Genomic DNA, 21633 nt, shown 5'->3' with positions numbered 1-21633 from the left:
GGTGATAAATAAGACACGTGAACACATTGTGACTGACGTATAGCTCCCCTGGTAGAGCAGCTCCCTCAGTAAGCAGAATCACCCGCTGATATGAGTTCGAATCTCCGTATAGGCTGTAACTTAAGTTAATGTGTTTTCTTTTCTCATCATCATTATGATCACATATGGCTCCAAGTTTGCGCAAATAAATGAGCAAATGAGCATTCATTCTCCGCCGGCCGCGGCACCAGCTTTCCTGCTTGTGTACATAAAATACATTAAATTCTGACACCACAACTGTAGCGTACCGAATATCAATAGATGATAACCAGAAAAAAAACAAAAAACGTTCTATTGATCTGATTCACCGGCTTCATGGACGTCGGAACTATTTTCTGAGATGGCGGGATTTTTGTTGGGAGGGGCGGCGAAAGCACTTTTATCAATGATTAAGGATTGATTTGAAGTTATTTTTTAATGGCGTGCAGTTATAAGAGAACTAGATGGATGAACACGGCATCTTTATTGTTAAGAAAATGAAACTTTGATCACTAAATCAAGCCATTTAAGGAACATAACAGCATTATTTGTACCCTTGAATGAAAAAAAGAAAAGTCTGCGCTCCTGACTCAGGGCTTTCATGCATATCAAAAGTGGACCTTCTCTCAGTTGACCCACTGATGAAGAATCTAAGCAGGGTCGAGACATCGCTTTCACCCATAAGGTCACTGTGAACGTTCATAACGGTCAAATGTGTTAGTCTCTCCTGCGTCATGGTGCGCAGCCAGGTATTCAGCCTGCGCAGGGCTGAGAAAGAGCGCTCGGATGCCACGACAGATATTGGCAGGGCCAGGCACAGCTTAATGAGCTTCTCCACCTCTCTCGTGGAAAGGGGGTCAGTTCCGAGGAACCCACATCCACTCGTTTCCCCTGAGCCGCCTCAAGAACTGCCTGCTCTCGCCCTGCAGCTATGCGGAGTCCTTCCTGATCAAAACGCCGCTCCGCCTCGGAGCGCACCAGGTCCATATGCACATCCTGGATGGTGCTTACTTCTCGTATCTTCCCGTGGGTAGGGAGGCTGATGGGGTGCGTGAGTTCCGACGTCTATGACCGGCTTTCTTTCTTTCAGTTGTGGTGTCAGAATTTAACACAAATATTTGTGCTTTCTATTCCTTATATTTTCTACAACAGGCTTATAGAAAGAAGAACGACGCCACGTCATGTCAGACAGTTTTCTCTAGCTTTATTAAAATACATAATCAGCAGCTTCACAGTAGTCGGATATACAGAAGGTTATTTAAAGCGGAGTGAGTCCCTGAAGCCGTCTCCCTGCAGGAGGAGATCCCTTGGCCAAGTGATCAATGTATTTGTTGCAGACCTCTTTGCTGTCCTCAGCGCGCGGGGGTGGGGGTGGGGGCGCTGGCGTAGCAAGCTTTTCAAAAGTGTGGGGGATGGATGTGGTCTTTCCAGTTAAGCGAACTTGTTCCAGATGCCTTAACATTTGCATTCCCCCATACTGAAGAATGTGTGTAGGGGACGAGAAGTAAGCACCATCCAGGATGTGTCCATCCTGCATTCGGAGGTGGAGAAGCTCATTAAGCTGTGTCTGGCCCTGCCAATGGCCGCGTTTCCCAGATTCGTTAAGAAGCTCTTAAGTGCTAAGATCTTTCTTTTTTAGGAGCGCTCTTAAGAACGCTGTGAAAGAAGGATGTGTTTCCCAGAGTCGCTCTTAGCTTAAGAAGATCTTTCACTATGAAGGAAATGTAAGATCGAGCTGACCCACTCTTAACAGCCTTCTTAGCGACCAAATGCTCAGTGATCAAGCGCGTCAGGGAAATTTATATCCTCCACTTTTCGAAATAATAAAACAATGCTCAATGTTGAAATGCGCTCATAGCTGCGGACCACTGGCGCAAGAAACATAGGCTAATAGTAGAAGAAAAAAAACTTTTTATTGAATTACACGTTTAAGTTTTCCACACACATCTGCATATGAGTTTATAGTACTACACATAAAAATACAACAACCCTGTGGCATTTCACAGATATCAAGGAAACAGATGTATTAAACTCAGCTGAACCTCATCCAGAGAGGCTTCACCTGCTACTCTATATAAATGCGTTGCCAAAGTCCGCACGTGTGAGAAACCATGGCTGCAATACAGCACACCTGCTGCGAACTAACAGCGTCGCCGTGCGCGAAGCCAGACGGTTTACATAAATGCATACGTGCGTCAGCACTTCTCCCCGCTGGACTTGCTGTCAGACCGGGCTGTCCAGGCAAAGTACCGGCTGCCCCGTGCGGAGATCCAACGGCTGATCACTCTGTCTCCACACATCCAGAGAGCAACCCGCTGCAATTTTGGCCTCAGCCCGGAGGTGCAGCTCCTGGCTGCGCTGCGTTTTTACGCAGTGGGGAGCTTCCTGGAGTTTCATTTTCTTAACAATAAAGATGCCGTGTTCATCCATCTAGTTCTCTTATAACTGCACGCCATTATAAAATAACTTCAAATCAAATCCTTAATCATTGATAAAAGTGTGTGCTTCCCCCCCTCTCAGAAAATAGTTCCGACGTCCATGAAGCCGGTGAATCAGATCAATAGAACGTTTTTTGTTTTTTTCTAGTTATCATCTATTGATATTTCCGTACGCTACAGTTGTGGTGTCAGAATTTAATGTATTTTATGTACACAAGCTGGAAAGCTGGTGCCGCGGCCGGCGGAGAATTAATGCTCATTTGCTCATTTATTTGCCCAAACTTGGAGCCATATGTGATCATAATGATGATGAGAAAAGAAAACACATTAACTAAGGGTAGTGCCTTTACAGAGATTCGAACTCATACTAGCAGAAGATTCTGCTTACTGAGGGAGCTGCTCTACCGGGGGAGCTATGCGTCTGTTATAACACACATCAGCGTCTGGAGATACGTGCTGCTGTCGTGTCTTCAACCTAAGAACTGATCTTTATACATTTTTTCGTTGAGTAAAAATCCTCTCTGAATTATGGAACTGATAAGAATCATTTCTTAAATGCTTGTATGGACGTTGAAACTTCTGTAGGCTGTGCGTAATTGTTTCTGCCTCCGCTTATTAGCCGTGGCTGCAGCGAGCGAGCAAAATCACAACCTCAGATGTCTTTAGGGTATCAGATTTTATTATAGGCTATTCTTATATTTAAGCAACATCCAGTCAGGCCGTGATATAGGCTCACGGGGGCGGACTGGGACAATAATTCAGGTCGGCAATTTTACCAGTAAACAAATGTTCCTTAAAAAACGACTAATGTAGTTTAGCTCTACTGTAAAACAAAGAAAGCACAAGTGATTATCCAAGGTCACCCAGATAACTGAGGTGTCCCACCGCTGTGAAACAATCAGTCTGAATCAATCTGATACGGTTTAGCAGTCCCCCTCTCCATTCACTCTACCTGTAGCCTAAAACAGCGCCACTCTCCATTGCAGCTACATTGTGGTCAAATGTGGAATTGTCCCAAAATCGTTTGAGCTGCAATTCAGTACTATGCTTCCACCTAGTGGCTACAGTTGTCACTGACATTTCACGCGTTGCGTGAATCTCGCTCCCCGCGAGTGAAATGGCCACTTTGAAGTAGTACCTACTGTACCACCGTCAGATAGAGGAAGTGGCTGATATCAAGAAATCCTACCAGTGGCTGGAAAATGCAGGACTGACAGACAGCACAGAGGCACTAATCATGGCAGCACAAGAACAGGCCATACGCACAAGAGCCATAGAGGCCAGGATCTACCAGAGTAGATCAGACCCAAGATGCAGACTGTGCAAAGAAGCCCCTGAGACAGTCCAGCACATAGTAGCAGGGTGTAAGATGCTAGCTGGATCAGCGTACATGGAGAGGCACAACCAAGTGGCTGGGATAGTACACAGGAACATCTGCAACCAGTATGGAATAAAAGTACCCAAATCCCAATGGGCCAAACCACAGAAGGTGGCTGAGAACAGCAGGGCCAAGGTTCTGTGGGACTTCAGCTTCCAGACTGACAAACAGCTCCTGGCTAACCAACCGGACATAGTGGTGGTGGACAAAAAGCAGAAGAGGGTGGTGGTGACAGATGTGGCGATCCCAGCTGACGCCAACATCAGGAAGAAGGAACACGAGAAACTTGAGAAGTACCAAGGGTTGAAAGAGCAGCTGGAACAGATGTGGAAGGTCAAGGCTAGCGTGGTCCCCGTTGTAGTGGGGGCACTCGGGGCAGTAACCCCCAAACCGGGAGAGTGGCTCCAACTGATCCCAGGAACAACATCTGAAGCCTCAGTCCAGAAGAGCGCAGTCCTAGGAACAGCCAAGATACTGCGCAGAACCCTCAAACTCCCAGGCCTCTGGTATAGGACCCGAGCTTGAGGATGACACAGATACCACCCCACCAGGGGTGAGAAAGAGATTTTTTTTTAAAATTTTTTTTATATATATATATACACATATATACATATATACACTGATCAGGCATACCACCTGCCTAATATTGTGAAGGTTCCCCTTGTGCAGCCAAAACAGCTCTGACTTGTCGAGACATGGACTTAAGACCTCTGAGGGTGTCCTGTGGTGTCTGGCACCAGGGCGTTTTATAGTGGATCCTCTGGGTCCTGTATGTTGGGGGTGGGGCCATGGATCAGACCTGCTCCAGCACGTCTTACAGATGCTCGATCAGATTGGGATCTGGGGAATTTGGAGGCCCGGTCAACACCTTGGGCCCTTTATTGTGTTCCTCGAGCTGTTCCTGAGCAGTGTTTCGGTGTGTCAGGGCACATTGTCCTGCTGGGGGACCACTGCCATCGGGTAGTGTTGTTGTGATGAGGGGGTGTACTTGGTTCACAACAGTGTTTCGACGGGTGGTGCGTAGACACGCACCCCGCACCACCCGTGCCAGCACCCAATGTTTCCCAGCAGACCATCGGATTGTGATGAGACAATCAATGTTTTTCACGTCACCTGTCAGTGGTTTTAATGTTTTAATGTTGTAGGTACTGTGTAAAAGTTTTAGGCAGGTTTAAAAAAATGCTGTAAACTAAGAATGCTTTCAAAAATATAAATATTAATTGTTTATTTTTATCAATTTACAAAATGCAAAGTGAGGGAACAAAAGAAAAATCTAAATCAGTATTTACTGTTACTACCCTTTGCCTTCAAACTAGCATCAATTCTTATAGGTACACTTGCACAAAGTCAGGGATTTTGTAGGATTATAGTCAGGTGTATGATCAACCGATTATACCAAACAGGTGCTAATGATCATCAATTTCACATGTAGGTTGAAACACAGTCATTAACTGAATCAGAAACAGCTGCATAGGAGGGTTAAGACTGGGTGAGGAACTGCCAAACTCTGCTACCAAGGTGAGGCTGTGGAAGACAGTTTCATGTCACAGGTCATACACCATGGCAAAACTGAGCACAGCAACAAGACACAAGGTAGTTATACTGCATCAGCAAGGTCTCTCCCAGACAAAGATTTCAAAGCAGACTGGGGTTTCATGATGTGCTGTTCAAGCTCTTTTGAAGAAGCACAAAGAAACGGCGACGTTGAGGATCGTAGACGCAGTGGTCGGCCAATGCAAAACACATCAAGCTTATTTCCCTTCGAAATCAGAAGATGTCCAGCAGTGCCATCAGCTCAGAACTTGCAGAAACCAGTGGGACCCAGGTACATCCATCTACTGTCCGGAGAAGTCTGGCCAGAAGTGGTCTTCATGGAAGAGTTGCAGCCAAAAAGCCGTACCTCCGACATGGAAATAAGTGCAAGCAACTCAACTATGCACAAAAACAAAGGAACTGGGGTGCAGAAAAATGGCAGCAGGTGCTCTGGACTGATGAGTCAGAATTTGAAATATTTGGCTGTAGCAGAAGGCAGTTTGTATGCCGAAGGGCTGGAGAGCGGTACAATAATGAGTGTCTGCAGGCACCAGTGAAGCAAGGTGGAGGTACCTTGCAAGTTTGGGGCTGCATTACTTCCAAATGGAGTTGGAGATTTGGTCAGGATTAATGGTGTCCTCAGTGCTGAGAAATCCAGGCAGATACTTATCCATCATGCAATATCATCAGGGAGGTGTATGATCGGGCCCAAATTTATTCTGCAGCAGGACAACAACCCCAGACATACAGCCAATGTCATTAAGAAGTATCTTCAGCGTAAAGAAGAACAAGAAGTCCTGGAAGTGATGGTATGGCCCCCACAAAGCTCTGATCTCAACATCATCGAGTCTGTCTGGGATTACATGAAGAGACAGAAGGATTTGAGGAAGCCTACATCCACAAGGATCTGTGGTTAGTTCTCCAAGATGTTTGGAACAACCTACCATCCGAGTTCCTTCAAAAACTGTGTGCAAGTGTACCTAGAAGAATTGATGCTGTTTTGAAGGCAAAGGGTGGTCACACCAAATATTGATTTAGATTTCTCTTCTGTTCATTCACTGTATTTTGTTAATTGATGAAAATAAACGTTTCCATTTTTGAAAGCATTCTTAGTTTACAGCATTTTTTCACACCTGCCTAAAACTTTTGCACAGTACTGTAGATATAGTATTATAACAATTAAACTAAGATGTTCTTGTCACTGAAGTAATTTCTTCTTCTTCCCATTTACCAGCAATAAAGTACCTTATTTCAGAGGTCTTTTTTTGTACACAGCCCCGTTTTCTCACCTTCCAGTGCTGGGCAGGTCTTGGAATTATTTGAAGATGGTGCTGATCTCTGCCTCCTTCCAATGTATCTCCCAACACAAAAAAGTAATGTTAGCCTAATGTTCACCCACAAGGCCAAGGCTGGAAAACCCACATCAGTAGGCTATAAGTTTGTGTAAGTTGCAAACTCCCGATTATGCTCTGTCACTGCATCAATGCAGAATCTTCCATATTTGCATCACAATGCCTCTTAGAATTGAGGCATTTCCACACCTCTGTTGTTAACATGTTTAAGATTTTGTCTTTCTGGGGTGCTGATGTGTCACTGTTGTGTTTACAACTTGACGGTCTGCCCTCAAGTTGCGAAAAATAAATAAATAATAAAGCCTTGAATTTACATAGGACAAGATTTCTATGTTAAAATGCTTCAATTAGAAAAATAAATATAATGGTATCCATCTCTAATACAGTAACTGAGGTGCTGCATATTTATGAACCTAAATTCTTTCAGGTTTGGAAACTAAGCCATTACATTTATCCTCTTATCACTCATGTCTAATCTAAATAACACCCTCATAGAGTCACAGACTTTGATGCATGTTTTGGATAACTCGCTAGGTTCTTATCGGGTTGTCTTTCTGTTTAATTGACAAGTAGCTGAAGGCTGCCTCTCTGACAGTATGAACAGTTTGAACTCTTAATACACTCTTTGAGTAAGTGCACAAACCTGTCCAACCTCAGCAGGCCTGCAAGCTTCAGAACAAAATGGAAGAAGCTGCCTGGAGGTTTATGTGTAATCATGGTGTGATGACATTCTCCAAAAGTTTTTAACATCACAAAACACTTGTTACAGTCATGGTTGTAGTGGTAGGTGGTAAATAACAGTCAAATAACTTAAAAACAATAAGTAACAATAGGGAATATCAGATCACTTTATTTTTTAAACAAATTCCTGGTGCCTTCTGGGGAAAAAACCCATTCATTATATTGCTTCATATTCCCCCTCCATTCCATATATTGCTGTACAAAGAAACTCTTGTTAACCTGTTGTGAATGTCATGGAGCAGCATTAGACAAATCTTAGTTGATTTCCTGGGGGCAATCGTGTGTACTTGCTTAAATGTCAGTCCCTTGAAGGAATGTCAATATACCTGCTACAACCTGCAGACAGCCTAATAGCAGCCTCTCTCTGCCAATAAACTGCCATGTGAGGCAGATCTAGAATCAGTTTGACATTTTGAGCAAAGTGAGTCGTTGACTGTGGGACTGAAGTAACCTTTGTAGCTCGTTTCTGGGATTTGCGTCCTATACAGATTATGAACAATCCCAACTGATCCAGCCTGTGTGATGTTTTGTGTTTTCCAGAAAGCTGAGTCAGCTGCTCGGAGTATGGCGGTGGAGAAGGATGGAGTTTACTCTCTTCCCACCCACTGGCTTTCACTGCAGCACCCTCCGCTCCACCACTTCAGAGCCAGGTGCAGAATTCAGCTAAAAGCTTTATTTCTGTGTGACAATCATGACAACACATTGCTTTCATTTATACAACTACAGTGGGTCCAAAGAGTTCTTCAGCATGAAAATGAATATTGTGGGCGCCTCACATGGGTTCTCAATGGAGATGGCAGCTTAAAAAGTTGCTCTGCGTACCTATTGCTAAAGACAAAGCTGCCAATAATTACACTGACTATTTAGCACACAATATTGTACGTAAAACATAAACAACATATCAGCTCCTTCCAACCGAATTATGGTGAAGGAAATGAGAATTTTGGAAACCTCAGTGCCTCAAAGATTCACCAATGTAGGGCTGGGCAATATAATGAGTATTTAAGATGTATCAATGTATTTTCAAGTGAGACACAGTTTTAGATTACCATTTGCAGTGACATAAGATGAAGTTGCGCTTCATTATGCTTTTCTGTATAGCCATGCCAGTGTGCATCTCTGAACACAACTAAACATTTAGCCCACTTCGTAGAAAATACTGAGATATACACTATCTCAAAATTAGTTAGGGATATTGGGATATTTTAGTGTTTTTCTCTTCATTATTATTCCGTGACATATCTGAATTTTTATTTTGTGTTCTGTGAATATTTTTGGTCTCTCAAAATACTGTGACACATTTCATTTGACTTTATTGCATATCCGTGCACATGCATATATGCACGTATTACAAAAAGATGGTGGGTTAACTGTTTAACACTGGCTTGAGTTGCAAAGAAGATTAAGGTGCTTTTATTTACAAACTTTTATTAACGGTGAAAAAACAAAACTTGGACATCCAAAGCAAAAAGGAAAAAACAAAAAAATATACGTATATATATATATATCACACAAATTTCTCTTTTTACAGTACCTGTACGTTTATAGCCACCCTCAGACTGACTCGCGAGACGTGTTGGCCAGAGGCATATAACTGTCGAGCCCCTCCCTCTTGACCACCCAATGGCTGATTACATCAATTATTTCATATTCCTTTCATTTTTATATAATTATAGCACTTTCCTGCCATTCCTATAATAAACAAATATTACTCATCATAAGATTTACCACTTACATTCCTAGATTCCAAGATACATTCCTTTAATAAACCCACACCATTTCATAAATTAAAGAAACATACCCCTGACCTACTTAAAGGTGGTATCTTCCACCATCAACACACCTTAGCCTAACCTCCTCAGCCACTTTGTAAGGCATCAGAAAGCATCAGCTCTGTGTCCAACCCTGATGCTGTGGAGGAGAACAACCTTTTGAACCATGACAATTTGGCAAAACTTCCCTGCAAGATAAGTATGAATAAACTTATCTGAAATAACTAAACAATGTAGTAGTTCCAAGTGCTATATTGTAAGCAACTGGACTTGTTTCAGTTTCTTGAAGAAGTTTCACCTCTCATCCAGGAGGCTTCTTCAGTTCTAACTAACTGGAGGGGAGTTTGCAGGCTTTTACACTCTGTGGGTGTGTCTTTACAGTGTCGACCCACTTGTGGGTCGTTGACCCAACCAGCCTTATGTGGGTTGCTAGGGCTAGGTGAGCCCAGGTGTGAATGGTTGTTAAGCTGCCTGGGGAGGGAACTCTGTACTGCATTGTATCTGGGCAAGGGAGTAGGTTTGATTTTGAGATTGGTGGGGACACAAAAGTGCTCCAAGGCAGCACTCCTGAAAGTTGACGTTTTTTTGCATTAGCAATCATAATTTCACGTCATGCAGATGTTATGGGTTAAATAAGGAACATACGAGGAATAAACCACAATATAAATTTGACAACTGTATAGCAACTACTGTAAACACACACACACACAATGCATAATGAGGCCTCTTTGAACACCAGACTTGATATAAAGCTCTGATTTTAAAGCTACATGGGTGAAGCATTGCTATTCAGATCATCATCACACTAACATTTGTCACAGTGCTGAATCTCATGACTAACATATCCATCATTATTTAACCTCCCCTGTGAATTTCCAGCCTCTCTTTCAGCTTCTCCTCCTCCATCTCCTCCAGCTTCTCCTCCTCTATCTCCTCCAGCCTCTCCTTCTCTACCTCCTCCTGCCTCTCTTCCTTCATCTGCTCCAGCCTCTCCTTCTCTACCTCCTCCTGCCTCTCCTCCTCCATCTCCTCCATCTCCTCCAGTGCTGTCTGTCACCTTACAAAAATATGTTGATGCATGACATGAACAGATACATTAGGGATACAATGATCATAGAGCTTGATGGTACAGTTATTGCCTGAGCAAAAAAGGCTTTTACTAAATATTAAGATTACTTAAATTAATTAATTATATTTTATAATTATAAAATCACATGATCATCTAGAATCTGAGGTTTTATTGTATTTCCACCACAAATTTTCTTTATGTGTTTTTAAACCGTTGTTCCCTTCTACACAAATACATGAAAATAAGAATTAAAAATAACTTTAAAAAAGTGTATCTCTTTGGCATTAAATATTCTCTTTTATTCAATATCTGTATTGTTGAGCCTCTACCTATAAACCCTTGAAGTAACTTACACTTTGACTCCTAAAGAAGTCTCTTATATCCAGTTTTATTTTCTTTGACATCCTTCAAATCCTATACAGCACCCACGCACGCACACGTATATGCACGCAAACAGACACAAACGCAAATGTAAAAGACACAACTGATATTAAAATCCATCTAGCTGACGTGACCCAGGAAGAACAATTGCCGAACATGTTGACAACTTACACTCGAAGTTGCAGATAACATGCACTGCCTCTCGTCCAGGTTGAAGATAGTGTTGACAAGCAGAAGGAGTGACAGTGGGGACAGCCAATCACATGTAAGTTAGCGAAAAAACCGGCAGCCGGTCAGGGAGCGGTACTTAGGTTAGAGGCGGGACTTCTAGCAGACACCGACATTTAACCCTTTGTGTGCCATAATCATTGACTAAACACTACGGACAGGGGTTGTATTGATAGTGACTACACAGTAGCGGCCGAATATTGGTAGGGACGTGTCCCTAGCGTCCCTACCCAATTCTACGCCCTTGTATCTGGGTGATAAGTACTGTCGTAGGCCACCTCCTCTGTTCAAAGACAGTCGTTCCAGTTTGACATAGATGGATTCTTTTACTCCTTTACACAATATAAGAAGGTGATTTCAATCAAATCCTAGACCAGGATCTAAACAAATCAATACCTAGAGGTAAAACAGAGAGGAGATCTCCCTCACTTTAGGTTTAATAGACATCTGGAGACTGATGCATTCAGATAGAAGGGAGTATTCTTTCTTTTCTCCACCTCATTACGTCTACACTTAAATTGACTTTGTTTAAACTATTTTCATCAGTTGATTACTCAGTAGCTAGCTCAAGTATAGGTAACAGAGTTATCTCAGGTCATTCTCCAGTTTTTCTCTGCCTAACTAAAATTTCACAGACCCCTTGAAACCATAGATGGCATTTGAATGTATCAACACTAAAAGATGACACAGGGCTGCTGCTTAAAACAACAAAATATGAATTTCATAGTAGGTATGTGACAGTCTGATGGGACCATCACTTATTCCTCCCAGCAGATAAATGATAGTTTAAGATCTATTTATAGCTCCCTTTACTTAGACAAGCAAAATACTTTTTTTAACCAATTTCTACCTTCTACAACTCACCACTGAGAATAGAGGAGATCTCTTAGGCAATTAAAAGTATGCCTGTGAATAAATCCCTCTGGACAACAGCCTCCCTGCCAATTTTTACAGATCATTTAAAGATATTATTTGTCCCTTATTGCTTGAGGTATATAATGACGCATTTCAAACAGACCTATTACTGCATACCATTGTTATACTATCTCTTAGACATAAAAAAGGGAAATATGCTTTAAACCCTATTGGTTATCTGCTTATTTATCTTCTTAACTGTGACAAAAAACTCGACCAAAGGTTCTCGCAAACCACATGTCAAAGGTCATTGGCAGCATAATACACATGGATCAATCTGGCTTTATCCCAAATCATTACAGTTCTGTCAACATTAGACAACTGGTCAACTTGCAGTACCTGGTATATGACTTTGTTTACCCACCAGTCATCTTGTCATTGGATGCAGCCAAGGCATTTGACTGTGTAGAATGGTTTTACCTTTTTGAAACATTTAAAATGTTCAGCTTTGGAAAAATCTTTATTACATTGATAGGGGGTTTCAAAAACGGTTCTTATGTTTGCATCTCATCATCTCATATCTGTTTCTTGCAGACCTGTTCCAGATGCACCGGGCTGTCCTTTAAGTCCAGGACTATTTGTGCTTGTTTTAGAGCCCTTAGCACAGACACTGAGGAGTAATACACACATCCATGGAATCACAGATGGCAATACTTGCCGTTTTGTTGTTATTTTTGACGCTAGCAGAAAAATCTATACTCATCTTATTAGACTGTATTGAGGATTTTACACGATTATCTGGATATCGAATAAACTGGAATGAATATGAGGCTCTGCCTCTGTCTAGTTATTGTCCATACACTATCCTTAATCAGTTGAAATTCCCTTGGTCCCAAAATGGCATCAGATACTTGGACATTCATTTTACACTTGATTATAAAGATATAGTTCAGGAGAACATTAGCTGCTACTTTATGAATGAAAATTGATTTTGGTAGATTGGCCAAAATAAACTTTCTTTAAGGAGGTGTGGAGTTTTAAAAATGTGTGAATTTTCCAGGCAGGATATCTTGGCCTCTGCTGCGTTGACCATTCTGTTTTAATCTGTCTTTTACAAGTGCTCCACATTTAGATTTATGGTGCAATGTTGATAGATATGTGTTCCATTTCTTGAATCATGTCAGAGAATGTCTAAACAGTAAAGTAGGAAGGCTGGATACATTTGCTCGAAGTTTAAAAACACCCATTTTTTCCCTCTTATATTAGATCCCTTAGAGATCCACAAGAAGAAGCTCTTCCTGTGGTTCAGCCACCTTCCTCAAGAGGAGAAACAGTTTGGTGGTTACTTCAGCCCAGAGACCATGCATGTGGATCCACTGATCCTTGAAAGAAAGGCTGACGAGAGTGCAGGACTGCTCAGCTCCCCTCTCCAAATCCAGACCCCTGGCAGCCCTTCTGTGACTGTGGAACAGCTGTTTGAGCCCGCTGATGCCTGGAGTGGGGGTCAAGGGCTCAATGTGCTGCTGTACGGGGCTGTGGGAACAGGGAAGAGTACAGTGGTCCGAAAGCTGGTGCTGGATTGGTGCGCTGGGACCACCCTGACCTGCTTCAAGCTTCTAGTTCCTTTCTCTTGTGAGGACCTTGGCCAACTGTCAAAGTAAGATATCTTTATCTTAATGCCCCTACACATCAGGCCAATGGTCGGCTGTCAGGCATTGTCAGCACCTTTTGGCACTGCGCAACTCTTTTCAGAGGTGATTTAGCCGATTCAGCATGTAGAATCAGAGACGGCTCGTCAGTGAGAGAAATCACTGTGATTGGCTGTTCAGGTAAGCCGATCAGTGCACGAAAAGAAAACGGGAAAAGAAAGGGAAAGCCCTTCAGTCTGTTTCTCTAGTATTTCACCCATTTAGTGCAGTGTCTCCTTATTTTTGTTGATGTAGATGGCATCGAATTTGCAGAAATTAAATTATGCCAGACCTTCCAATATGAGGCCCAATGGCTCCATGGACCAGAGTGCAGCCAAGAGCCCAGTCCAAACTACCCCACACCCCAAAATTCTTAATTGATATATTATCAAACTATGGTTGGCATCTCTGGTACTATACTGAAATGGTTCACTTCATACTTATCTGACAGACACTTTAATGTTCATATTAACAACAATGTGTCTTCCTCTACTCCCCTCTTTGTGGCATCCCACGAAGGTCATTTCTGGGTCCTATCTTGTTCTCCTTATTGTGATACCTTTTACCACTGCTACGCTAATGATACACAGCTGTACTTCTCATTTAAACCAGATAACCTTAGTTAACCTGGTTGTCAATCCCATATCACTCTGTTGAGGAACAAAGGTAGGGCAGGTGTGGTTATAATTACAAATAGTAACTATTAATATTAATAATAAAATGATTAATTAAATCAATTAAACTGGGAATCACGCTAGATTCAGGGACCAATAACCAGACCAGAAAACTGACTCAAAAAAAGGGTTCACTTTAAATGTAAAGGAAAATGACGCCAAGTCGATGTCAAAACTGTGTACTGTGTCATACAACCTGGTCATGAAACAGTCTACAGAGTATGTTGATATCCAGGCCGAACTCAGTGTGAGGTCAGTCAACTGTGGCAAAGTGTGAGACGCCCAGATCAACTTGTGATACAAACACCTGTATTGACCGTCGATCATGGTTCAATGCAAAGTCCAGACATGTATCTCACACTTCTCAAGGTGTAAAGATGAATATCAGAAGGGAGAGGATGACTTCTTACCAGAAATTAGGGCAGGTGTCAGCAACCTTTACTATCAAAAGAACTATTTTTGCCCCCTGTCCCTCACCACAAAAATCTGTCTGGAGCCGCAAAACATATTTGTGACTTATAATGAAGGTAACGCAGCCTAGAAAGTCTAAATTAGCCTATCAAGATTCTTAGAGGCCTAAATGAACATTCATTTATATTTTCACATGATGTTGCAACTCTGCAGAGGACTACTTATGCTTACAGTATAAGGTACTTGAACTTTGCATTTCCATTTCAATGATGCCATGTTTTGGTGCATTTATGAAATAAAAGAACTAGCCTACAATTAAAAAAAAAATTGAGTAGCAATACAGAATTATATATGCAGACCTACCTAAGTCCTCCCCGTGTTTGTGAAAATGTACACAATTTAAAAAGTAGCCTCATTTGATAATAAATAAAACACATAGCGGCAGGCTGGATTTAAAAACACAGGACAGTTTAAATTTTATTTTAGTCCATTTCAGTGTGAGTTAATCCATCTTTTTTTATCCTCAGCCACATACAGCGATCAACCCTCGGGTTTGAGCATAAAACACAATGCCGTTTGCTCAGGATCATTCAATTAATCACAACTTGATAGGACAGACAGACAGACAGACAGATAGCTAGCTTTATTAATCCCTGAGGGGAAATTAGGTTACCATAGCAGCGGGTACATTCAAGTACAAATACAATCAAAATGCCAGGTATAGAAACAATAAGAAAACAATAAAGTACTATATACAATAAAATGCTTAAGTATAAAATAAAATAAAATACTGAGGTAAATAAAATATAATGCTGAGGTATCGTGGAGTAAAGGTAAGTGGAACATAAGGTGCAAGAGGATAAGTTGCAATTTTATTTACATTAATAATAATTTAATGCGCAAAAATTATTTGTGTGTTTTGGAGTTATAAAGTCTGATGGCACCAGGTAGGAATGATTTCCTGTACCATTCCTTAAGGCAGTGGGGTTGAAGGAGTCTGTTGCGGAAGCTGCTCCAGAGTTTTGTGGAGGGGGTGAGAGACATTGTCCATGATTGCCAGCAGTTTTACCAACATCCTGTCCTCCACCACCTCCTCCAGGGTGACAAGCTTGGAGCCAACAACAGATCCTGCCTTCTTTATGAGTTTGTTCAGTCTGTTGGCATCCTTCGTTTTGATGCCCGCACCCCAGGTTACCACAGCGAAGAAGATGGTTCTCGCAACAACACACTGATAGAACATCGGGAGCATCCGGTTGCAGACATTAAAGGACCTGAGCCGCCTCAGGAAGTAAAGCCGGTTCAGGCCCTTCTTGTAGACTGGTTCCATGTTTGTAAACCACTCCAGTTTATTGTCCAGCACCACACTCAGATAGTCCACAATGTCAACATCTGTCCCACCAATGCAGACTGGAGAGGGCGGGGGCTTGTTCCTCCTGAAGTCCAGATACAATTCTGAGTGTAGGCTACACATTTTATTGTTGGAGAATGTAAGAATCAATGTTTTAGGCCTACAGTGAACCTGGATAACCTGGACACTGCGCACTCAATGCCACAGCTAACAGTGAGCTCCACTTGGTGGTAACTTGAATTTGGGAAATATTTGGAATTTTCCATACAAATATCTCCTTACTAATAAAGTAAGGAAAGTTTCTTTCAAAATCATACATAGATATTATCCTGACTAGCCACTATCTTCTTAAGTTTAAGAAATACATCTGTGTTCACTGTGCGAAATGTATCAGTGCTGCACCTGTTCTGCCAATGTTCCTACACAAGCAAATTCTGGAGAAAGTATCTCAGTATATTTTTGACAACACTGACTCTGAATTTTCTCTCTGTTGGACAAATGTACTGTTTGGTTTTGCACAACAAACGTAATAAACAGATGCTTATATAAATTCTATATAATCAATTTGGTGATAATTTTAGGAAAGTACCATATACACAAAGCCAAACTTAGCCACTCTAAACCTCTATTTCTAGTTTTTGAAAAGGAAACCAAGCAGTACATTAGTTTAAAATATTACACGTGTACTGATCATAATTGATCTCACTTTGATATCTTGAAATACCCTTCTTAAGGTAAATTTGAAACATCTTAGACTTTCAGTCCCTTCAGACCAAGCATGTCTACACAGATTCTTATGTCTTATGATTGATGATTATTTATTCATCCTTTTATATAATTTTGTTTTTGTAAGTAGCATAAATAGACTGTAGCTTTAATTTAGTTGTACAATTCTGGTTTTATAATGATGATTAAATTGATCTCGAATCTTGTAATGATCAAATCACTGAGTGTACCTCATCAGACTGCTATTAGTAACAACGCAAGTGACTAATCTCCTCCCACATAGGGTGGCTTCCTTAAGGGACCTGGTTAGCAGGAAGTACCTCCACCTGAGAAACCACCCCCTGCTGAGTGGGGAGGGAAACGAGGCCAAGGATGTGCTCTTCCTCTTCAATGGCATGGAGAAGATGAAACTGGACTTCCGAATTGGAGCCACAGAGCTTTGCAGCGATCCTAATGAGGCACTTTCCCCAGGGGTTGTGGTGGTGAACCTTCTGAGGAAGTACCTCCTGCCCGAGGTAAGGGACAGTCTACCATCAGTACTATGTTATTTACTTTTCTTTTTGTCTGAAATTTGTTTTACATTTATACTTAAGGGCAGAAGAACAACAAATAGAATTTTTGCTAAAAAGAGAAAGTGTTCTCAGCAAAGTGAAGGGTATGACATGACTCTGGGTGCATCGCAATTGCCTTAAATTGCATCCACGTTTGCCTCACTTGCGTCTTTTCGTTGTGTCTTAGTCCCTCACACAAGGATGCATACAGGGACACAGGGAAACCATGTGAGGAGAGAGGAAATTAGAAAATGTGTTTTCAGAGAAATTACAGGTCTTTTGACCACAATCGCAAAAAGGAATTGGGATGTACCCCTGTTGTTGTACTGGTGGAATTATTGCTGTGGAAAAGCACATTTTCCCCATCTCAATATGTTTGAACTGGCTTTCAATGGCCTTAATTTGCTCAGATGTTCTGTTCCTGCCCAAGATAAAAATCAATGAAAGTAAAGTTTTGAATTATATCAAAAGTGTGTTCATCTTTATTTTTGTGATTGGAGGTTATGGAAGTTGGCTACTGTTTGTTTCCCAGGCCAGCATTTTGGTTACCACCAGACTGTCTGCCCTGGACCGTATTCCTCAGAAATATGTGAGTCGGTATGCACAGATTTGTGGCTTCAATGACCCAGACCGCCAGCGGGCGTACTTCACCAGCCGCCTACTGCAGCAGTGTGGAGAGACTGCACATAACCACGAGGCCCAGGCTCTTATAGAGCTGCTCTACCTCAACCTCCAGAGAGAAAGCCAGCTGGCTGCAGCCTGCTTCCTGCCCTCATACTGCTGGCTCACATGTGCTACCTTGCACTTTCTCCATTTCACAGATGCCAAAGCACCCATCCGCACACTGACTGGGATATACACCAGTTTCCTCAGGCTGAACTTTGGGGGTGAGGTTCTAGGGACTGGGACTGGGACAAATTTGCCCATTCAGGAGCACCCCAGCTCTCTGATGTTGTATGTGGTCCGTACAGTTGGTAAACTTGCCTTTGACGGTGTGACATACAAACGCATGTCATTTTCAGAAAAGGAACTGGAGCAGTGGATTGGAGGGAAGACCAAGACAGATGAGGAGCTACGTCAACTGGCCATGTTCCGGACTGATGTGCTAGACTTTTTCTTGGCTCCCTGTGTAGAAAGTGGTAAGCATTTAAAAGAAGAACCCAGCGAGAATGATGAGAGGCGGTATGTTTTTGCTGTACCAGCCATGCAGGAGTACCTGGCGGCTCTCTATGTGGTTCTAGGAGAGAACAAATCAGCTCTGGAGAAGCTGACCAGGCAGGTGTCTGTGGCCATCGGTCAGGCGAGTGAGGATGTTAATGCCATCGTCAACATCCTCTCTAAGTTCATCCCCCTCCGAATCTTTGCTGTATTCAACCTCTTAAAGCTTTTTCCAAAATTTTATGAGAAAATAAGCAGTCAAAACAAAGGCAGCATTGCCAGAACCATGGCAGCTGAGATGTTCCGCACTGAGGACAGCTACAATGAGGATGTCCTGGATCAGGTCGAACAAAGCCTCCTGGGAGTCCATGGCCCTCAGCCAAAGCAGTACAGTGAAGGCCAGCCTTTTGAGCTCTACCCTATCTTCATGGGCGGACTGTTGCATTATGGTAACCGTGTCCTTCTCCAACAACTGGGCTGCAGCATTCAGAGCACCACTGTGGCCCAGATCACACGGGCCCTGAGGAAGTACCTTGTCAGAGGTAACATATACGATCTCTCCAGTTTTGCCGATGCAGTACACATAGTTTTCATGTTTAAATAAGTTGAATTTGCTTTAGTTTAAAATATTACATGTGTACTGATCATATTTGAAATATGAAATACCCTTCTTTGGGTAAAAATTACACACCGTCTTACAAAGTTAAAATGTAACTCTAGTGATTCTAGAGTGTTTACACCTTTGTTGTTAACATTGACTGGACTGATACTAGGGAAGTGCATGATTTGTCGACTAGATTAAATGTTGCTATCCTCACGAGTTGGCACCAAAAATATTAGTCAGTTAAACCTATTATTAATGTTTTTTACATTGTATATATACAATTTCATATTGACGTCATTTGCTCTAAAATGTCATGTGTTCTTAGTAGGATGTTGTTTTATAAACTAAAATAGCACTCAGTAGAGCACATACCTCACTCATAGATACCAGCACCACAATGTTAAAGAAAGTGAGAAAAAATTACTGGATCAGTCCCTTTATCCTGATCTGCACCAAAAGTTAATGAGGTCTGTTCTTGGCTGAGACCCATCCTCCATCCAATTTTGTTGGAAACAACAATGATTAGCTAATATTAAACATTATAGATGAAATTGTGCTCAATTATGACTGTTTCCTGAGTGAGTTAGTTATCTGATCAAAGTTTAAACATAGGGAAATTAGTCGTTAGGAACATCCCTGACCGATACTGAACATGTTCAAATATAGCTTCATGTGTTGTCATGGGTATGAAGGTAAAAAATGGCGCACTCCAGTCTTTTCTCCTCCTAGAGCAAAAAATGTCTACCTTTGCAGAATGAGTTCACCAGTAACAACTGGGCAGTATAAGTTTTGACAAACCACAAAAAAATAAAAAAAGAAGAAGAAGAAATTATAGGTGGAATTGTGCTCCAAGACTGTGTACCAGGAGTGATGACATATTTGTTTAGTCAAGAGTGGAGGAATTTGGTTCATTTATTTTGATTGTCTAAATTTTACAGAAAGCCTATGGATAATGAGAATATTTTTTTCTTATTTAATACTAGAGCTCAGCAAGCCACAACCACCAGAGGAGCTGATGGATCTACTAGTCCTTCTGTATGAGTTTCAGAACCCACGACTGACTGCTGAGGTTCTGGCCTCAATCAGAACCATCCAACTCACCAACATTCGTATGACGTCACTCAAATGTTTCGTACTGAGTTCTGTGCTTTCATGCGCTTCTCCAAGGTAACTATGGACTGTGCCTTTACTGGCACCTGTTCAGTATGAAAGGTTTTTCCTCTTTTTTTCTTTCTTTTTTGCCACTCTGGATGATATTTTTATTTATAAATTGATTTTCAATTACTAAGTGGATCCAAAAGAATATATCTCTGAACTCAAGTTGCAGCATCCCTTACTGACCATAATGAGATAGTAGTCTTTCCCATACTTACTACTGGAAAATCTCTTTTTGCACTCAACAATTTGAAACTTGATCATTGATGTTAGCATTTAGGTCAAAGCATTGCTGTGTCTCCCCAACTTGTGGATAGATTGTAATGAAATTACTCTACAGTGTAGCTGTAGTCTGCGTCTTGTTTTGCAGTTTGTGGTCGAGGCCACGTTTTGGTCAGACAGACAAGAAGTGCTGCTTGGCAGCTGTGTTAAATAGAAAGCACTTGAAGACAGAAACAATGTTATGTTCTGAATTGTTGTTGGAATAAAGACATTTATTTACAGAAGTAGAAAACAGGCCAGGGCTGCAGTCGAATAGTCACCTCCTAAGTCCTTTCCTAGCAGCTTTTCCCCCTTAACCCCGATGAAAAATGTCATGAGGTCGAGGAAAGGGGAAAAGTAAATGCAAAGGACTTGGGAAAAGAAAACTCCTGTGCTGAAAGAATCCAACTGCACTTACACAAGGCTATGTAATTAAGTCATGCGCCGGCAGATGTTACTGACATGGGTCTGCTGTGGTGAAACTACAATCTGAAGATAAACTACTGAAGATTGATGTTATATATGCTTGTCTCCTCTATTAAACATGTGTATCATCACTGTGCTGCAGTATTATAAACTATGATGAACTGTTGTGGCTCACATCCCCAGCCCCAAAGCGTCCAGGCACTGTCTCTCCCTCTTCAACTCATTGCATTTTTCATGCATTAGTTTGGTGTGTTGCTGTGGCATACAGTTGGAATGTCTGCTGTAGTGTAAAATGTCCTCAAATTACAGAATCATGATTGGACAAAAATATTTGTTAAAATGATGCAAGTTAGGCATAACGTGTCTGGCAACGTGTAGGTGTAGGCAACTATTACTATATAATTTTCTTACATTTCAACCGTGCTTATTTAAAAACACTCTCTCATGTCGCTATTTCTTTCTGATTATGATCTGATTATAACCTTGTGCATATAATAGCCACAAGTTGTTATGGCTGATACAAAATGTGGATGTGTAATGTGAGAAGTTGATCGATTGTTTTTGTGAATGCCCGAGTGGTGCGCTAATTAAATGTTGCTGCTACATGGGTCAGTTCCTTTTGTAAAGGATGGTCCAGTGTTTCCTATTTTGAAGGAGATGCGAAAGGAAGCATTGAGGCACCCTTTTCTTTGAATTTAGGGAATTTGAACAGCTCTTACTTTGGATGCAAGTGAACTACTTGCGGGTCAAATCACTCAGTTAGGAACCTTTCCTCAGTCAAAACAACCATTCAACTGCAGCCCAGGTCTTTTTTTTGTAATTATTTAACTCTGGGTAGACAAAACAAGTATTGAAATACTTACAGT

At 41.7% G+C, this 21633-nt stretch overlaps 1 protein-coding gene across 5 annotated transcripts in view; it reads left to right on the top strand.

The window, feature by feature from the left end:
* The window catches only part of nlrx1 (NLR family member X1), a 106441-nt gene that overhangs the window by 58665 nt on the left and 26143 nt on the right, over window positions 1–21633 (top strand). For 4 of the 5 annotated variants that reach the window (XM_084350248.1, XM_084350249.1, XM_084350246.1 and 1 more), the window contains exons 3-7: window positions 8001–8110; window positions 13032–13422; window positions 16896–17127; window positions 17696–18863; window positions 19909–20092. In XM_084350248.1, coding sequence (XP_084206374.1) covers window positions 8001–8110; window positions 13032–13422; window positions 16896–17127; window positions 17696–18863; window positions 19909–20092 — 2085 coding nt within the window. The remainder of the gene's footprint in view (window positions 1–8000; window positions 8111–13031; window positions 13423–16895; window positions 17128–17695; window positions 18864–19908; window positions 20093–21633) is intronic. The other variant, XM_084350250.1, reaches the window with a different exon arrangement.

Source organism: Pagrus pagrus (assembly GCF_965226575.1).
Source record: "Pagrus pagrus genome assembly, chromosome: 4".
NCBI classification, from domain to species: domain Eukaryota; kingdom Metazoa; phylum Chordata; class Actinopteri; order Spariformes; family Sparidae; genus Pagrus; species Pagrus pagrus.
The sequence above is the reverse complement of the archived record's forward strand: the minus strand, read 5'-3'. Positions and strand labels throughout refer to the sequence as shown.